General features: G+C 36.7%; 1 protein-coding gene across 2 annotated transcripts in view; it reads left to right on the top strand.

Annotated features, from left to right (window-relative positions):
- The window catches only part of LOC127634959 (guanine nucleotide exchange factor VAV3-like), a 102295-nt gene extending 92243 nt beyond the window's left edge, over nt 1-10052 (top strand). Inside the window, exons 26-28 of one of the 2 annotated variants that reach the window (XM_052114738.1) lie at nt 1026-1106; nt 3140-3291; nt 4748-10052. In XM_052114738.1, coding sequence (XP_051970698.1) covers nt 1026-1106; nt 3140-3291; nt 4748-4792 — 278 coding nt within the window. In that variant the 3' untranslated portion in view covers nt 4793-10052. The remainder of the gene's footprint in view (nt 1-1025; nt 1107-3139; nt 3292-4747) is intronic. The other variant, XM_052114736.1, reaches the window with a different exon arrangement.
- Nucleotides 10053-20585: the final 10533 nt, after the last annotated feature.

Genomic DNA, 20585 nt, shown 5'->3' with positions numbered 1-20585 from the left:
CTCACCACGGGTAGCTCACCATACTCAGGATAGACATGGTGGAATGGCTTTAATGACGTGATGACTCACAATTGGTCACTTGCTAAGTAAGTCCATTCTATTCTTGATTTTGCAGCACCAAAATGAAATAAAAATAAATAAAAATCATAACCATGCCAACAAAACATGCACATTCTCAAGTTGATTGACAGGCGATGTCTGTATCTAAAAGGTGATTGGCTCTTTTACCTGTAAGGTAGGACTCCCTTTCTACATCCATTGACCATTGGGCACTAGAGATTCTTGGTTGTGCATTCCAATTTCAATAGAATTGCCATTAATTACCATTCCCATTAATTTTAATAGAAGTGGCCTGCCTCTGCTAAATAGCCTCTGCTAACTGTTAAAGGTAATACAGCCTCTCTAAAATATTGAAAATAGTTCACGAGTAATTTAATACTGAGCAATAAAATTAAAATACAATTATATTTTAAAAAGTATTGTGAGAAACATGCTCAATCACATATCTAATCGGCATGTTGTTCTATGTTCATTGAGGCGTTGTTTGTTGTTAGACACTGAATGCCATATTGCTTCCACAGAAGAGTGGGTGAGAAAACATATTGTGTTACTGACACACTGTGGGTCTGTGACGCTATGGGCAGAGCCGGTCAGATGGAGCATCAGATGGCGGGGGAACTCACTTCACTGCTGAGCTGAGCACTGAGGCTCCTAGAGTTATACTAGTAATCACAAACCACACTGATTGTTCTCATTGGAACTCGCCATGAATAGAAATATTCCAGAACTGGCAACCGGCCACTGGTATTCCCGTCATACTGCATAAAACTGGTGGGAGGCCCTTAGAATAAGGCGTTGATGCATGCTGATTGGAGGGAACTGGATAGTGGGGAAATGCACGGTTCATTTACAGTCAGGCTGTTGTTTGCTTGTTTGGCCTGCAAATGTTACATTTCAATTAAACATGCTATTCTTTGCTTCTTTTCTCTCTACCCCTACCCTATACCTGCCTCGCTCCGCTTCAGCCCCGTTGCTCTGCGGGCTGTCTTTTCTAACTCCCGCCGGCTACAGCTTTGTCCTTCCCTCTACCGCCCCATTCTGGTCAGGTACAGATACACCTTTTTCACTCCATCCAATAATGTGAAGGTCGTAACAGGGAGATCAGAGGCTGCCATGCTTTCACTCCACCGTCATTTTACCCAACCTCCCATTTCATTGTGTTTCTGTTTATAGATCATTTCACATCTACAGTTTTTTTTTTTCTTTCTATGTGTGTTGCACACTGTATAGCAGCATGTACCATATGTCCTTGTCATCCGCACAACACTGACTGACAGGCACTATGACTCATCATATCTAATTTTAGGCAGTTAGCTTATTAGATCTGTTATTAAGGGCTGTTTTTGTCAAGGGAGCTTTGATGAAATGGAAGGAATCGATCTAACTTTTTGACATTTCTCTCCTTCCTGTACTAACTTGCAGCCAGTTCTCTGTCTGTACAAGTCTGCTCACTGTTAAACAGAGTAAGAGAAAGGACCATAGAAAGCATCATAGCACCATGGTGGATCTCATCAGCACACGTCTGGCGAATGGCTGAGCTTCACTGTCCCGCTTTCACACTCTGCACAGCCTGTAGTCTGATAAAACAAAAGCTCATTTGATTCCACCACCATGTATTTCCCCCGACCCACCACATTTAGGGACACATTCACGAAACAGTTGAGCTACTTTTGCGTTTGGAATTTCAACAAAAAACCTCCATCTTTTTCACCAACTACATGCAATCCAGTTTAACAAGGCTCTAAATGCTATAAAATAGCACTGCACCATATTTAAACTAAGTCATTTAAGTTACATTAGACTTATAATAGATTACTTTTCATAAACAAAACTCATCAATATTTGCCTGGTGCAATTATCGTCATGTTATTACCAGTCTTGTGTGTAATCGGATTAAAAAACAAATAAAAAGAATTATTGCGATCAAAAAAATGTGTGCATATTTAAATTTTCTGTATTCTAAATACAGTTAATGACTTCCAATTTAGGTAATTCATTTTAAGTACATTACTTGGGTAACACATAATTCTAAAATATTATTAATCTATAATATATTTCAAATATAAATATGTTTGTCTGTATACCTGGAGTGGGGAAGAAATAATAGCAGTGTAATTACTTTTTTGATGATGTAATCAGTAAATTAATCATATTACAATTTTAGAGAAGTTATTAGTAATAGATGGTGGTGGATTAATTGTAGTGGATTACTTTTTTGATTAACTAACCCAACGCTGGCCGTTACTGCCCACGGAAACGAGGCCGAAAATGGAATTGTATTAAAAATTGATGTTTTGTTTTCTTGTTGATCATAGCAGCAATAATTGATCAAATGATGATCAAAAGATATCCAGACATATATCCAGACACACAGTGTATTTGAGTACACTTTCAATATTTTAAAGTCGATTAAGGTCTGGAGGTGTCTAGAACTGACTGGTGATGCGATGCTGTACAATCCTAGTAAAATTTGCAAGATCCTCTGTTGTATCCTGCACTACCTAGCACTCAGTACAGACCTGTAAGACCAGGAACTGTACAGTACATGCAAATTTCATTCATCATTAATTTTCTGGATGTTGATGCCGTTACCTGATTCATCTAATTCCTTAAGTGAACCAGGCACTAAAAGCCCACAGACTGCGCATGCAAATTAACAATGTTTCCTCAAAGGAAGAATTAATTAACGAAAGAATTTGTGCAACCAAATGTCCCAAGCACTCCAATAAGTCAGTGAACAAGTAGAAGTACATTTTCAGTTTTTTTAGGAAAAATCTTCCGAAATGTAATTAACCCAGCAGATTACGCTGTTGACACATCTCAAAACATAATCAAAACAGCCACTTGAGCTGTGATTGGGCCCGTCCCAGTTTCGCTAAAACCATTTATTTAAAGTGGATGCGCAAAGGCGCAGTGATTACAAGAGTCCTCAGGGAGATTCTACAGACTGACTTAGAGGATAAGCTACATCCATCCTCTCTCTTTTTTTGTCTGTTCATGTTTACTGTTTTCTGGTTATCATCTTTCTTATTGTCTAAGATGTTTTGGTACTAAATGCCCTTTCTTCTTGTCTCCACAGTGTTCACTCCTAAGGTGATGGGCGTGGCGATTGCCCGTTACGACTTCAGCTCCAGAGACACCCGGGAACTGTCCTTGCAGGAGGGGGATGTGGTGAAGATCTACAGTAAAACTGGAGCCAATGGGTGGTGGAGGGGTGAAGTCAATGGCCGGGTGAGTGTGTGTTCGAGGGTGTTTATATTATAGGGATACTTGGAGAAGAAATTAGCTGAAAAATATTGCCTGAAGCTAAGTAATATTTTTTGTTTGTTCATTTTTTTATTTTCAAAGTGCTTTTATAAAAACAATAAATAAAAACAGGACCAAAGACCTTCACAAAATTACATCATATATCATTATACAAATGACCAAGGAAGAATAAAAAAGAAAATAAGTTGGGGACATTTGACAAAACCTTCTATTGAGGACTTTCAAAAGGAAAGTTGTTTATATTAGTTCTTAAAATTAACAAAATGTAAAAAAGTGTACAATTACTGAAATTAAATAGTATTAATAATAATTACTAAAAAATAATACGCTTCATAAAATAAGATTAATAAAAGTAATATATTACTGTAAAATATAATACAATGTGTAACAGTGAAAACTGTGGCTTTAACCATATAGACAAAATGGCATCACCATTGAACTAAGCTACATTCTTTCACTCTGATCCCAAAAGCTTATTTGTTCTGACTTGTCAAATGTTTTTTGAGCCACTTGAGCTGTCTTATAATGGGTTCCATGGAGGCTCTAGCTGTAATTTAGTGAATAAAATGTTCAGGGCTGTTACATGGATGCCAGTTATAGATTTGGGGTTTTGAACAGTTGCCCCTGCCTCTGTCTCAAATACAGATCTACTTATCTACCTATTCTTCTTGTATTATATTTATGTGTGTGTGTGTCACACCGTGTCCAAGCCAGGTGTGACACGATGAAATGTCAAGCGATAAATCAAATTCTTACATGTTAATTCGAATTTTTTCCTAACCAGCCGTGATCGTGAACAGTGGAGTGCGAAAAGACATTGTGTTCAATTTTTGATTTTTATGTCATTGCGCTGGGTAGCCCCTCCCACAGTAAAAGCTCAATGGACCAAAATCCTGCTTTTTGAATATCAAGTATGTACTTATTGTCAATGATGTTATCACTTTGCTCATTTAGCTTTAAATGAACATTTTTTGTTGTGTTGCGGTTATAGTCCTACTCACTATGTAATCTCAGTCATCCAAAATATGGTTCTACATACAGTAACTACATATTAAACATACATTACACTTGAAACTAGGGTTAAATGTCACAGTAGATGTTTGTGGATGCATATTGTCTGCTTAGTTGTGTCATGAATTAAGCACTTGGCTGTTGTTGACTGAAGTGGTGATGCCATCCCTCTGTGTCCATCTTGATCTCTTTTTCCCTCTCATTCCTGCCATTCTGTCCTGTTTGATATTATTGTGGGAGCACCTGTGCAGCTTTTGGAATTGCTTAACCAACCCAAAACTGACTCCCCTCCCTTCCTCTCGCTGCTGCCGCATCCTCAAGGTTATCCAGAGTGACGCAAATCCTCTGTAATACCCCCTGCAACCTTCTCCTCTAATCACTCATTCCCTCTGTTCTGTCTAATCCACAGGTGGGCTGGTTCCCCTCCACCTACGTAGAGGAGAGCGAGGAGTGAATGGCCAAGCGATTGCATACAAGAGAAAGGAAATAGAACGAATAGCAGAGAGGGTGGAAAAGGACTGCGTTTGACTGGACTGAGCTTGAGCCAAGCCACAGAGTCAAAAAGGGCAACCGATTGGCTGGTGCTCTTGCTTGCTTGCTCTCTCTCTCTGTCTTTTTTCTCTATCCTGGAGCTAAACTGGAAGGCGGAGAGCACACATGGGGTTTGATAGATGAAGGATTGTCTCTTAGGGAGCAGATTATCAAACACAAACCAGGACCAGTCTCTTCGAACAGACTGTATCTTACAACTTCCTTCCGGGCAATCTGGACAGAGCGACACGGGTGAATTTAGGCCTTTGCACGCCGGGGATCCTGATCCAGTGAGCTGGAGCACACAGAATCGGACTGAGATTGCACTCTGAGCTATTTCTGTATGTGTGTGTTTATGTGTGACTGTTTGTGGAGGGTGTCTGCTCACAGAGAAACATGTTTGTCCTGACCTTGCCCGAATCCTCCTTACCTGAACTATTATTGATGACCTCCCTTCCCTCCTCGTCTCTATGCTGCCCCTCGAGGTGTTCCCACACAGCTCTCGCCCTACCACCTAGCCATTCATCTCAGATTAAAGTCATAGCCCCGTGACAGGAAGTGCCATGTAGGTGCACAAGCACTGTGGTAATTGATTGCTGTCTTTTCCCTGTTTCCTTCCTACAAAATCTCTTATTTTCACATTTCTGCTTAAAAGAATGCCTGGTTGTGTTTTTGAGTGTGCTTATCTCGGGAAATGTATTGTGGGGTTGTCATGCACTGTTTATCTGATTTGTGCATTTCCGCATTGTCAGGGAGACGAGATGTGACGAGATGTTGGCACTAGCCAGGTGGAGGACAGGAAACAAAAGGGATTGCAGTGACAGGCCAGTAAACAGCTTTTTCAGCAGGCAAGCATTGCGTCCCTCCTTGCAGAAGTGATCCTATTAGATAGCGCAGACAATGGGGGGGTATACACATTTACGGGAAAAAATGGACACTTTGAAAAACAATTAACCACATAATTCTGTTTTACACACACCCAGTGAATCAGAGGACTTGTAAATGTCTTGTGATGTACAAACTAGTGGTTGACCGATATAGGTTTTTTAATGAACGATGCTGTTACCAATATCTATAGAGCAAGGTGGCCAATATAATGCTCATATTCACAGTTTTTCTGATCAACCACAGGACGGCGCTATGATGATTAAGATTGCCGCTGGACTGTTTTTTGGTTCTGGTCTCCATAAAATGCAATGTAACAACTACAGAAACATGTGATCCAGATAGAGAACAACAACTATTTTAAAGTAATATTCCAGGTTCAAAACAATTTAAGCTCAATTGACAGCATTTTTTGCCATAATGCCGATTACCACAAAATCCTTTTCTTTAAAAAAAAGCAAAAATCGAGGTTACAGTGAGGCACTTACAATGGAAGTGAACAGGTCCAATTTTTGGCGAGTTTAAAAGCAGAAATTTGAAGCTTATAATTTAATAGAAAAAAAAGCACTTAAATTATATCTTCTGTTAAATCTCATGTAATATTTGAGCTGAAAATTTGTGTATTTTGTCATTTTTACAGTTATTTTAGGGTTTGTTGACATTACATTGCCATGGCAACAAAGTTGTAAAATTGGCTATAACTTTACACAGAAAAACTTAGTAAAAGTGATTTTATCACACTAAAATCGTGTTAATGCACATATTGTTTATGTATTTTGGCTATACTTTTAAAAAGTGAGTGTTTTAACATTCAGAAATTGGCCCCATTCACTTCTGTTGTAAATGCCTCACTGTAGCCCAGATTTTGACTTTTTATAAAGAAATGAAGGGGCAAGTCAAAATGAATTTTCATGGTAATCAATATTATGCTACAAATGTGTATTGAACCCGGAATATTCCTTTAAGTGTTATTTGGAGTAAAAGTGAGTTCAGTTGTAATAACTTGAAGCAGTTAATATCAATGTAATATTAATAAAAACATATAACCTCGGACTATCGCTTCAAGTCATCTACTCACTCCGTCGTGACTCTTCATTTGGCAATTTGTGTACACATTTTTGCACTTATTATCTGCAAAAAAACGACTTTTCTGAGTGTTTTTTGCAATGACTATGAAGCAACTGGTGACAACCAAAAAGTGTCCAAATACTTCAGTCTTAATTGAAATGTATTTAAACCTAACAAGCATCTTTTTGTAGAATGTTTTGCTTGAAAAATAAATCCTACTTGGTTGATATTTTGTTATAACTTCCAATATATTCGTACATTTTTAAGTGTGACTTAAGTGTGCAAATACTTTTTGGGGCCACTTAATATGTAATGCAGTTGAAAGACTAACAGATTAGACGTAACGGATATTTAACACAACATTTATCCAAAATTTGTTGATAAAAATTGGCCTGGCCCATACAGTATATCGGTCTATCAATAGTGTAAAATGACATCACCAAAGAAGACCCCTCTTGTCCAAGGGGTACATCTAAAGATGGCACTGTTAAATAAGAGACATAAGATGGATTTAGATGATTTTTCACTTCCTGCATTACTGGAATCACCTTGTTTTCAAACATAGCTGTGGGACTCTCTTTAGATTTTCCAGAGCTATAATGAACTAGGTGGATGCTTTACCTGCCTGCAGCTAAACATAGATGCGTGTGAAATCTGAATGGGCTCTAAACTGATAAAATGTGATGAAGTTAAAGTGTTCAGTGTGTTTAGACTGTGGTAAAGTGACAGACACTTTAATAGGAAAGAAGGTCATATCATGAAACACTTCAACTGCTTGTTTGCCTCAGATGGTTAGATAAAAGTGCTCTCTTTAAATATATAGGATATATTATTTGTGATCTAAAATGAGACTCTGACAGGAAAAGGCATTCATAGTCTCAGCATCCTTTACCGAGGAATACAGACAAATGTATAAAACTAAAAACAAAAAGAGACTATAAACCAGCCCAATGTAATGCGTCTCCATTTATAAATGGCTTTTCTAACATCAGATTATTCAGTGGTTTGATTTAATGCAAGGATAGACATTTTATTAATACTTGTCATTTTCCCTTTTATTTTAACTTTGTTTTTTCTTTCCAAAGAGTTACAAAATGTATTATAAAATTGTTGTTGCCTGTTATTGGGCATGAGTTATGTATTTTTTTATTCCTGTATATTGAGAAGACATGTAGTGTAAAAATGGGTGAATATTTATTGATTTATAGACATATGTGTTATAAGTCACACAGTATGTGTTAAAGATATTGTCTTCAATTTATAATGTGAATATGGTATTGATCAGTTGTTCTGTGTCTCACCTCCCTTCACAATGTAGCACCACCACTAAGTGGCAGCAGCTTTCATTTCCTCATCATTCTTTACCCTTCAAACCTGTAATTCCACTTTCTCTTTCATTTTCCTAATCGCTTTAATGCTGGCCTCAAGTCTTTGTAGGAAGTTTTGACTTACAGGTTCAGAAGTTGTAATTACTGTACAATGATGTCCATTCAATTGTTTTTGGTCAGGGGAAAAAAACTTCTTGGCAAAGACAGGTTTAAAACTTTTAAACTTGTATTGCTAGTACAACAAAATGAAGCCTAAAGGATGTGAATTTAATAGATGCTTATTCTGTGTATTTGATCAGAAATGTTGTCTTTAGCACAGGCATTTTCTGGTAGGTTTTCTCACTGTTCTTCATCAACAGTACTAAAAATGCATTCAACCACAATTATACTGTCAATGTTTAATGATCAATAGATTGATCAGTTAGTTTCCGCCACGAGTCTTTAATTGACACGTTGCCAACTCGTAAAGTCAATTTTCCCACTAATAATTCTGAGCTTGTGGTGTTCATTTGCACTTATTTTGTAAATATGACCATTACCGACATGAATTGAAGGCAGCATATGGGCCAATAATATTGGATGATTCCAGTGTTTTCCTGTTTTTGCAGAATCAGCTTTCTCCTCTCTAAACGAAAGTGCCGTTATATCAGAGGATTCAAGCAGATTCAATTCTCACTAGAGAAATCACATCCACCAACGATTTACGACACTGTTCAAAATCACTGCAGCCTCTCCCACCCTTATTTTTAAAGGAGAAAGGTCAGTTTTAGTATTGGTGTTTTTTTTCAATTGGGCAACGACTGAAAGAGGATTTTTGGACCAAAATCTGGGGCAAAATCTGTGCCCGAGGTAGATTAAAGTCTTCTCTTGGGTGCAGTGTTCCCTACACTCTAACTGCAATTTGCTTTCAAAATGTTTTCACTGGTAATCTGTTCCCACTGCCGTTTCCCCAGAGATGAACTCTGACAGCACATATTTAACAGGCTTCCACACATCATTATATATTTAGATATGACAGAGTCTGTTTCAACACAGAGTTGTGGGCCACTGATCACCTAGCGATCTCTAACCTCGAAGGAAGGAGATTTCTGCTTCTGTTGCCTTTTTCGCAGTATCTCCCAGACTTTTCTCCTCACCCCTTCATAATCTGATTCTCCTGATCTAGATGTCTTTCACTTTTCATGCAGTGCTATAGCATTACTATCCATCCTGCCTATGGGTAAAAAAATAAAAAAATATACAAATAATATGCAAGTACAGGCTTATTTGCTGTAAGTCATTTTAAGGGATAGTTCACTCAAAAATGACAATTCTGTCATCATTTACTCACCCTAATGTTTGACTTTATTTTAATTCTAATTTTATTTTATTTTTTGCTGTGGAACACAAATAGAGATGCTAGGCAGAATGTAAGCCACAGTCACAATTCACTTGCATTGAATGGAAAAAAGATGCAAAGAAAGTCAATTCTGACTGAGGCTAACAATCAGAACAACTTATGTGTGAGTAATTAATGATGACATTTTCATTTTTGGGCAAACTGTTGCTTGAATGCATAATGCTAAACCGTCTTTTTTATTGTTTGGTTATAATGCACAGATTGTGACATTTTTTTTTACAATTACTATGCTACTATGGGCCATTAAACTAGTGGAAAAGCCATAATATATGTAAGTAGCCTTGAGTAACAGAATGGCTGTAAACTAACGGTACTCCAATTGCTAAAATTCTGTCATCCATTGAAGCCAAAGACTTAGCATGCTTGACACCGAGCCTGGCTGCCATGGAAACGCCACAGTGGCCTAACATGTTGCTGTGCAATCTGAGTGTCCTGCAGTGCCATATAGCTGCTGTATCACACCTGTACTGTACATATGCAGATAAAATTACCATAAAAAATGTATATTGCTTCTTTTTTCAAATTGCATTGTTTGTGTGTGTGTGTGTGTGTGTGTGTGTCCGCCTCTATTTTAGTGTTGAAATGGCTGTGGAGTAAGATGTCAACTTAAATAGATGCTTTCAGGGCTGATTAATCGGATTAATTAGATGATGGCAATTCAATTAATGTGCCTAGTAACTCAAAAACAGCAGGAATCAGAAGAATAATGAAGACGGGGTATGCTTTAAACATATAATCTAAAGTGTCCAGATATCAAGGGCTTATATTAAAATCACCCTAAATTTAGCTTCCAAAGCACAATAAGATATTCCAATAGTTTACTTCCACCTTTTAAATGCTTAATTTTTCTGAATACATATGATTTCCATTACAAATGGTACTGTAAGCATAATTTCAGAGAGAAGTTGAATTGAAAATGAGCATCCAATTAGAGAATTTCTCACTATTTCTTGGAATTTGATTAGTCTCCCTTTTATTTTAATAACAGCATACACACAGCTTGCATGGACTCCACAAGTAAGTGCAAAACCTGACGATAAATTTTATCCAGCATGATTTGAGAATGCTCCAAAGATCATCTTGTTTGCGTCAGTGGAAGCAAGGAACCTTTTTGTACAAATGAGTTTATATTTGTTTACAATTCATGCAAATTTGTATATTTGATTAGTGACCTAGAAATAGTGCAGAAATGTAAGCTATTATTTATTTATTTTTTTCAAAATCCTAAAACTTTCACTTTTAAAACTTTTTACTTCCAGGTTTAAAATATACAGCTTTTTACTGTGGACTCAAGATTTTTGAACTTGTCACCTTTATTCTTATATTAACCACCATACAGTGGTTGTAGTGCTATGGTAGAATTGCAACGAATAACACTTTAAGCACAATGCAAAAGTTCAGTTTCTTATTGACCTTTGTACTTCAGTTCGTTCCAAAAAATAAATAAAATGTATTTAAAATAAAAATGCTTCAGGCTTTATAGTTGGCAAACTTGTGCATTCATGCATGCCTTTGGAGAGAGAACTATCAACTTATGTAATTATTTGTGTAAGAGTGAACTGTTGCCAATCTCCATCTTTTGGAGCTTAATGCATTCTAAATAAGGCAATGGGGTCGTTCTGTTGGTGATGAGGTGCTGGACGTGTCTGCTGAAACTCAATCTATCGCCTAAAAGCAACGCCTTCCTGTTCCTCCACCAGAAGAAATCTTGTGCGAACGAGGATTGATTTACAGCAAAGTCGTGAATGCGGCAGAAGACTGGAGCCCCTTATCCCTATTCACGGCCCTTGACTTGAGGTAAACACTCATCTGCAGATACAAATTTAGAGAAATAAGACAAGAGAACTCTTCTCTGATAGAGGGAACACTGGGAACTAAAGCAAGACGGATTTAACCACATCACAGGTGACATGCATCTGTAAAAGAAGCTGCTCATACCAGCCTCCTTCAAGACTAAACCATCTTTGACATTTAATGAAATGCACCAGATTTTGTGTTTGTCTCATGTAGATTCAGTCTGTACCTTTGCTTTCCTTGGTATTTTTAATATTATGCTATGATCTGCTGAGGAGATTGCTTTCAATAATGGAGCACTATGGTAAACAGGTTTTGAGAGGCAATGGAAATCTGATAGTATCTGAAAGGTAGATGTCTCCATAAGAGTTATTTAAGAAATTCAGAGACATAAATATGATTTTGCTCAATACAATCAAAATTACAGTCAGAATTGCCCATCCATGGCTGTAGTTTTAATGTTTTTCAAGTAATCAATGTGGTATGCCACTTGTCAGTAATCCGGCAAAATGGGGTCGATTTCATGGTATGTGAACTTTCTGAAGCAACATGTTGATTCCCAGTGTGATCATGTTGTGTTTCCACACCTTCAAAATGCATCTTTCTCTTTCCTATCCTTAAAAAGCTCCATCTGAACTTTCTGTAGTGTGTAGTCATCCTTAATACTTCACAGCCTGGTTTCATGGTGTAAAATGTCAATGTGGCACAAGGAACTGTGAGGGCCTGTAATAAATCCAGAAGTCGCCAGGAAGCATTTAAACAACACATCAACTTAGCTGAGGCACACAGACACATGGAGTCACAAGCAGCATCTGATAGAATCCATCAACAGCAGATCTTTACCATCACTTGGAGTGTTTCGTACATCGACAGTCTCGCATCTATCTGACACTTGAACCAGATAAGATAAGACCTTTTTTTTTTTTTTAAAAAGGAAACTGCTGTCTGCAGCTAGTAGAATCTTGCCACTGATCTACAGAAGCTCTCAGGAGGGGAGTGCCATCTTTCACTCTTCCTTTTAGTTTGTCTAATGTTCACATATCAACAAGCGAGAAAATAGATGCTTTCACTCCCTTCTGAAACTGGATCTTGGCCCTTTGCTTGATCAGAGAGTCCACAGAATCTGATTCAAAATACCATTCTGTCCAAGCACTAGATATTTGGCTTGTCTTTTTTAGTCTTCATAGGCATAAAGTCAACATGAAATGAAAAAAAAAACTGACCTCATTTACCTTCTTAATACACTTGCAAAATATTTCAGGTCATTCAGAAATATGTCATATTATGGAAAACAAATGGGTTACAAATGCACTCCAAACAATGTGAAGACAATGACATACATGTACTAAATTGTTCCATATAGATCTCACATCTCTATTCATTGGCCTTTAAACATTTTAGAACTACAGTATAAGTCCAGTGCTATAAATGATCTCAACCTTGAGGCATCCCTACCAAGCAGGTGTTTCTATGCATAGTAGGGGATGGGAGAGATGCTTGTTTCTATTTGGTTCCTAGATAATGAGTGTTCCTTGAAACTGACCAAACTAGCTGTGCTGAATCCCTTGCATTCTTCCGTAATGCCTACAGGTATATTCCACTTTAATTTGTCATCCAGAAATGTGATGGCATCAGCTATTCTCTCCCTCTCCACAGAGGTTTTCATAACACTGCTTCAAGACAATACAAAATTCCACCAATTGCGTATGGACAAGGGTAAACTCATTATGATCTTGGTAGGCATTTTTATTAACAAAATACTATATTAAAAATATCAGGGTCTAAAGATGAATAATTTTTTTTTATATTGGTTGGTTCTGAGCAAAAACTGTGTTTTTTTGTTCAGATTAAGAAGTTCCGCTGCCTCCTTTACAAATGGTTACCGTATAGAGCAAAATAAAAATAATGGTAATAACATTAACAGTACTCTGTGCTAAGGTGTGGGTGAAATACCAATTACAGTGCTGCCAGATCTCGAAAGAGAAACAAGCAACCTGGTCTGGAAAAACAAGTGTGGTGGATAGAATATTATATATTCATAGAAATCATAACAAGCAGTTAATTAACAGTTAAGTATAATTTTAATTACAGATCTGCTTCTCAGTCAATACTCTGCAGCATCAAATCTGTATTAGTGCATCATATCTAACAATACATCATTGAAGACTTGAAGAAAAAAAGAGAAATATACTTTTTTACCTCTAATAATGTTTTCCTTGTATATGGAAGGAGAAGTTTCCCTCAGGATCAAAGCACGTTTCATTTTTTTCAGGCAACATGAAGTGGTATAGTTCCAAAAATTTTACTGTGATAAACCCTTTGGCATTTGGTTTTATGAAACAAATATCGGAGCGAAATTAATCGGTTATAACAGTTACCATCATTTAAAAATAATGTATTCACTGCGGAACAATTGAAAATTACTTTGTTCCCATTTTCATTTACGTTCTACAAAAAATTGTGTTTGTTTTTGTTTTCGTTTTTTGAACCGTTTTTAGTCCCTGAAAAATATAATTTTTAATGAGTTTAAACCACAATATTGTTTCCTTGCTTTTTGTGAAGTATTTGACTTGAAAAGAAGCACTTGATGTTACTCTCAGTTAAGCTCCTTTGGAAACATAGGGCTAATTTGGGCTGCATTGTGTCTGAATTCTCAAATTTTCATCTTTTTCAAGATATATAACCCCTATTTAGATTTCAAAACAATAATTTTATGTTCTCATGCAATGGATTTGTTATTCTTTCATTGTGTTGTCTTTAATTGTGTGTCTTCCATGGCTTTTATTTTGAAATTCTGTTTCTTTAGTTTCCTGTTTTCCTTTATGGGAGTATGATTAATATCATCTCCTTTCTTTTTGTCTCCATCCTTGACCTAGTGTACTAAACAATGTGTACAATAATACGTATTTTATCAATATGTTTGATACAGTAAGAAAGATCTCATCTTTCCCAGATTGCCCAATATGTTGTTTACAAAAACAGCAAGTCCACTTCTTTTTTGATGCCACTTTTGATCATCTTTGCACAATGCAAAATCCATTGAGACACACTACACAGTCAGAGTATTATTTCTGTGTATAAAACACATGAAAGACTGCAGTATTTGTATTCCTGTTGGCACATGTACAATGCGAAGAGCTATTTTATTAGACAACAAACCTACATTGCCAGAAGTGACTGAAGATAGGCAAGAGCTGTCTCTTTTCTACTTTCTTCCAGTTTTATTTTTATTTATTTATTTATTTTGTTGTAGTGTGGCATTTTGAGTTTCTCTAGCATCTCTAACCTTGGTGCTTGTAAAGATTCATAAAGTGCATGAACTGTACTAATGATGGCTCATTATTCAATATTAATTAAAAGAAAGTTGAATCCTGCATAAACTGATGTACTTTATAACAGTGCTGCAGAAAGTGACTCTCCAAACTGAATAAGCTTGGAACCTCTGTTTATGCCACTTACAGTCACTCTAACAGAGGTGGGAGGTCAGACCTCAATGTGTAGGGTACACAATCCAGATCTGTCATTTCAAAAACAGTGAGAAAGTTGTGATGTGCACTGTAGTGCGGTATAGGTTAGTAAGAATATATTTGGGCAATAGTTTTTTGCAGCTTTGTTCTGCTCGAATAGTTTTAGTCTTATCTATGACAGTGCTCCACTAGTGAGGACTGCCATGCCCCCAGAGAGACTCCGGAGAGGCAAGGAGGACTACATTAGCCTAATAACGGACATCTGGTGGCCATTCATTAACTTGACCATCCTTGAAGTCCTTGACCCGGAATGTAATTTTTCACTTTGTAGACATCCAACTTTGGTCAAATTAACAAGATAAAGCAGAGGGGAACTTTAGAGACATCGGTAAGGTGTTCATTAGCTGATTGAATTCTCGTTGTGGGATGTCTTAGAACTGATGATCAGAGGGATGAATTGATAGAAGGCAGAGAGGGTGCTAATCTCAGGTGACCTCTGATTTAAAAAAGGGGATTTGATTACTTGTACAACACACAGGATGTTTACATTTTGAGTTAATGTTCTTATCACAAATGCATCTCACTGAAGAATTTCAGCATGATTTAAAGAATCTACTAAATCTGGGGTACTTTATTTGGGCCATTTATGTATATATATGAACCAGGACTTACTGTACAGTTCTCACTTACTGAAACCTGATGCAAGGTCATTAAATTCTACCATTAGGTGTAACTAAAAATAATCATTTGATCATGCCATTTTCTGCAGTCCACAATGCTAGTGTGTTCAGATGGTTCTCTGGGTGCTGGTATGTTTTTAGTGTGTCGAATGTGTGGTTCATTGGGTTCCATGGGTGGTTGCTTCAGAATGATTTCAGTAGGTTGAGCTTTCTTTAGCTAAAATTGGTCTGTGCTTACTGAAATTCAAAACACTGCCCTTAGTGGCCAAAGTGGTAAATGTTGTTGGGTGTATGGTCACGTGGGAGCTTCATTTTCCGGGTGAAATGAGATGGAAAGCAATATGGTTTCAGCTGTACAGGCAGTAATACAGTGAAGAGGAATGCATATTTTATAATCTGTACCACCCAACCCAAAATCCCAAACCTAAACCTAATTGTCAGTGAATTAAAAATGTGATGTTAGACAAAAAATTGCAACCTCTCGCTGATGCAACGTGCTTCCAGTCACACCACAAGGGAAAAATGTCTGATGGGCCATTGGCATGTCAGTGAGATAGCATAATGTGGTCTATCCTATGGTAATGAAACTCTAAAAAGCAAGATGCAGACTACCCGTGTGATAATGTTGCTTACCAGCCAAGTCAAAAGAGTCCATCCACAAGTCCCTATGATATTCTAGTCCCCAGATTTGGCTGAATCCTCCCTTCAATATGAGTCTTTAAGTTGAAATTGTAAAACTGATATTAGTAATAGCACACTTTTCCAACAAGCTATCATTCTTGTCTGTTGCACACACAGGGCAGAACAAGTTCCTTAGGGTTAGAGTCAGGGTTTGGGGTAGTTTAGGGTTAGTTCGGTGTAAGGGGTTAGTTGGTTCAGGGTTTGATGTCTGCTATCCGACCCAAGTCAGTTTTTGAAGTAAAACTTTGGGTTTGTAATTAAAAAAATAAATAAAAATAGGCCTATGCAACAAAATGATTTGCTTATGCACTCGGACTCACAGACAAGTGCAAATGGACGAGTTGGCTGTGCACTGCTTTTCAATTGTTTTTCTATGTATACACACATTGGAAAGACATCTTTGACTGAAGTGCCTCGTCTTGCGGCACTTTCTTTAGTTCTGTTGGTTTGCTTTAGCCATGAACGAAGTAATCTGTCTGACTAATTGCACAGCAGATAAAAGCACTGAAATAAAGAGGAGCAACCAGAATATTGTACTTTTTCTAAGATATTTACAATGGTGTTTCTATATCATGTGCTGCAGCAAAGATGAAAGGCATTAAGGCATTGATAGAAAGCAGATTGTAAATATAAATGTCTTTAATTGCCATCACCAGCTGAGCCACGTTGTGTGTTGTCTGGCATTGGGGCAGTATGTTTAAGTGGGAGAAATGGTATGCCTTGTTCTTTAAATATGGCTGCCAAATTGAGTATTAAAGTAGTTACTCTGTTGAGATGTGTAGTTTATGCGTAAGATTCAATTGTACAGTCCTAACCCTGATCCAAATGTGAGGAAACTGCATTGTTATTAAAAATTATGAGTGTGTGTCTGTATGTGCGTGTCCATCCATAGAAATTACATCCACAGTGTCTGGTGTTTACACTTCTTGCTTATCTACTGCTGGAAAGGGCATGCCGCAGGTCTAAATAATGCATTACATCTTTAGTTTATCTTGGCCATGCTGCAAAAGAAGTCTATTTCCCCACTGCCAGAGAAAATATGCTTCAGCAATGCTGCTGATGGTGTCAGTGTGTGTGTGTGTGTGTGTGTGTGTGTGTTTGTATGCCTCTGAGACAGAGAGAGAATGATACACAGCAATATATTTTATTGTATATTTGGATCTCTGTGACTGAGTTTTGTATTCTGGAGAGGTGTGAAAAACTTGGAAAATGGCAAGAATAATCTTCAGTCATACACCTGCCTCAGCCCCAGGGATAGGTCCGTGCCAGGGAATATTTTTATTTGTAAGCATTTGCCACATGAAGCTCAGTGGCATAATTAATTTGTGAAGTAATCTAGGCTATAAGTAATGTAAACCATTAATGCAAACATGTGCAGCATTCCAGGCTGTTTCACCAACAATTTGTCGGTAATGAAAGCACTATAAATATTTGAACTAGATTTTAATAATAATAAAGAAATCATACTAGATTACCATTTAAATGTTTTTAAGGGTGTACTAAGTGATTTTCCCCATTTAAATATGACATAATGACATAATGATGTCACGGCAGAAAAAAACTTGCCTTTCTATTGTGTTGTGTTTGCTCAAAAACAGTGTGTACTCCTATTCACCAACAACTGACTCTTACAAGCATGTTCTTTTCATGAATCGCTCCAAATGACTCATTAATTTATGAGTTACGCCAAATATACACATGCAGCGTCTGAATAGTTTTAAAGCTATACATTTGAACTTTTCTCAACTTTGCGTCGCTTGCCACATCGACATCTAGTTGCCAGAGGTCACTGTCGCTCATGTCGCCAGATCTTTAATTTGTTTTATTTTTTGATAATGTGAAGGCAAAGTTAAAGATACACATTTGTAACACAGGTTTTTTTTGTAATACATTACTTTGATTGCAGTGCATACATGATATAAAAAAAAATCTTATTTTTATTTTATTTTCTTATTTTTCAGTCCTCTTAAGATGGGGCTTAGTCCAGTCCAGCCCACAAACTTAAATTAGTTTGATGCCAAGGATTTTAACGCTTTCATTTTTAAGTGCACAAAACTGAAAATATGTTTCATATGATGGGGTTGGTCACAATTGTTTTGAATGTTATTAGATTTTATCTTTATTTTAAGAATTTTCTTTGTGATGCTACAACTCAGATTATATTATTCATAAAACTTTTGCTTGTTATCGGAGTGAATTTCATGCCATAAAATCTCAAAGACTGATTTATATTTACACAATGGTGTGACCTTCAGGATTCTCCGAAGCTGTACCATTGACGTATGTACCATTCATGTTCACTGTGCTATACTACCTTGAAGTATTTCACCTTTAGCGTGCTAACATGTTCATGTTTTGCTTTGTGTGCATAGTGGAGACTCTCCATTCTATTGAATCTGACTAATGAATGTCCTCATGCAGCCAAATACCAAAATGCAGTGTTTTTCCCATTTAATAGTACATGGTTGTAATGGTTGCCAATGTTTTTTGCCGAGATATTCCCATTAATGGCACAGGGAACAATATATCGCCATTACTCCTTCAGGAGAAGCGCTCAGATGCACAGCCAAAGTCGAGCTTTTGTTGTGTGAAGAAAAGAGAGACTCTGAATTATGGATAATGATCTTACCGAAGCCTGTCAGTTGTCTGTGTTCAGGCAGTTCTTAACTCTACTGTAGGTAACCTTGGTTCACTTTTTTTGCTGTTTCGTGACATTATCACATCAAAGGTGTCATTCCAGAATCGTATAGTCTTCAGTGGTTAGCAACAGGATCGTTGTGTCCTTCTGAATCCTTTCTTGGTGCAAAACAGTTATTTTAAAGTACATATGACATCAGTACAAATAATAATGGATACATTTCCAGAACCATTGTGATATTACCTGAAAACGTGTCGAATTACCTGCAGAATGTTTAAAAGTCACATCCAGTAATCAAACAGTAATCTGCTGAGATCAGTCAACATTTTCATTTGCATTATCAATAGAAAAGCTGATGTGCCTGAAGTAATAAAACAAAAAGATCCATGTTTACTGAAGTTGAACTACATAACAAATGGAAAAGCTGATTTTAAAATAAATAGATTGCCTTTTTCAAGGGCAGTATTAACTCCAGATGCATATTTTGACATATTGTTTTAAGAAGTAGGAGAAAAAAGAAAAGCAGGGAGAAATGTTGTAAATTATGCAGAATGAAAACACTTACTGGCAAAGATCTCTATAGAAAAGAATAAGGAATATCCTTTCCTCCAATAAACAGGCGTGCACGTTGGAAATTATGCTGCTGATTTTGGCTGAGCCTGCTGTTGTACTGGTTCACAAATTTTGTTGAATACACAGTGGATTTGTTAAGTATATGCACTGGATTGTTTATTCTCTTTGTCAGTGTTGCATATGTCTGCCTTGATAAAGACAAGGTTGAAGCGCTGAACCAATACAGCACACATGTACACACTCTCTACCACTTAGTTAATTGGCCAGGGACAAATATAAGATGAAAACAAAAGCATGCATTTGGGTCTCTGGACACTCTCTTGTTAAGTTATTGTTTGTGTAGTAGACATATATCATGTCCTTAAACTTTATTTTACATTGTCAGGACTTTAGGATAAAATGTATATATTTGTGTAAAGCATATATTTTAATTTAATTGACCTGCAGTGTGAAAAATAATTTTTTAGTATAAATATATATGTATAAAGTTTAAATATGCCATATACATAAGTCAATTAATTCATATTATTAATTAGTATTAATAAGTATTGAATATTCATGTCAACTACCCATGTATTCTTTTAAAGCAATTTCAAATTAATGGAAAATATGAAAAAAAAAAACACAAACAACGGCCTCTCTAAAACTATTATTCAGCTTTCTTTGTTGCATCTAAAATTGGGCACAGTCATTACATTTTTGTTATTGTGACTGTAGGGCCATATCCTTAATAAAGCACAACAGTCTAGGTCTAGAAGTAAAAATTCCATTCATTTTCTCCATAAATTAATACATTTTTAATGATAACTCATAAACATTTAAATGCAGACCTCCGGTAAGGTCTGAGGTTGTCAATCGATGGTGTATGTCCCTGCTGAACCATCAGTCTGCATTATTTCACTTTCTTGAAAAAAACAAACAATGACATGTTTAACAGTGCAATTTCTGGTTAAGAGCTACCTTGTTGCTGAAGAGAAAAGATCCACCAATCAGAAACTAGCAGCAAATAAACCTCCCCCACTCCAGTGATGCACTGCGAATGATGCAAATGAGTCGGTCAGCTACAGTAATCTTCTCAAACAACTTATAATGTATATTTGTATAACTTAACATTTTCCAATACAATTAACGTATTTTGTTCCTATTCTTATTATCAACAACTTATAAGTAATAGGATTCATTTTGGTTCAATTCAATGATTTA

The sequence above is a fragment of the Xyrauchen texanus genome, chromosome 42 (genome assembly GCF_025860055.1).
Source record: "Xyrauchen texanus isolate HMW12.3.18 chromosome 42, RBS_HiC_50CHRs, whole genome shotgun sequence".
In the NCBI taxonomy this organism is placed as follows: domain Eukaryota; kingdom Metazoa; phylum Chordata; class Actinopteri; order Cypriniformes; family Catostomidae; genus Xyrauchen; species Xyrauchen texanus.
This window is presented reverse-complemented; position numbering and strand designations above follow the sequence as displayed.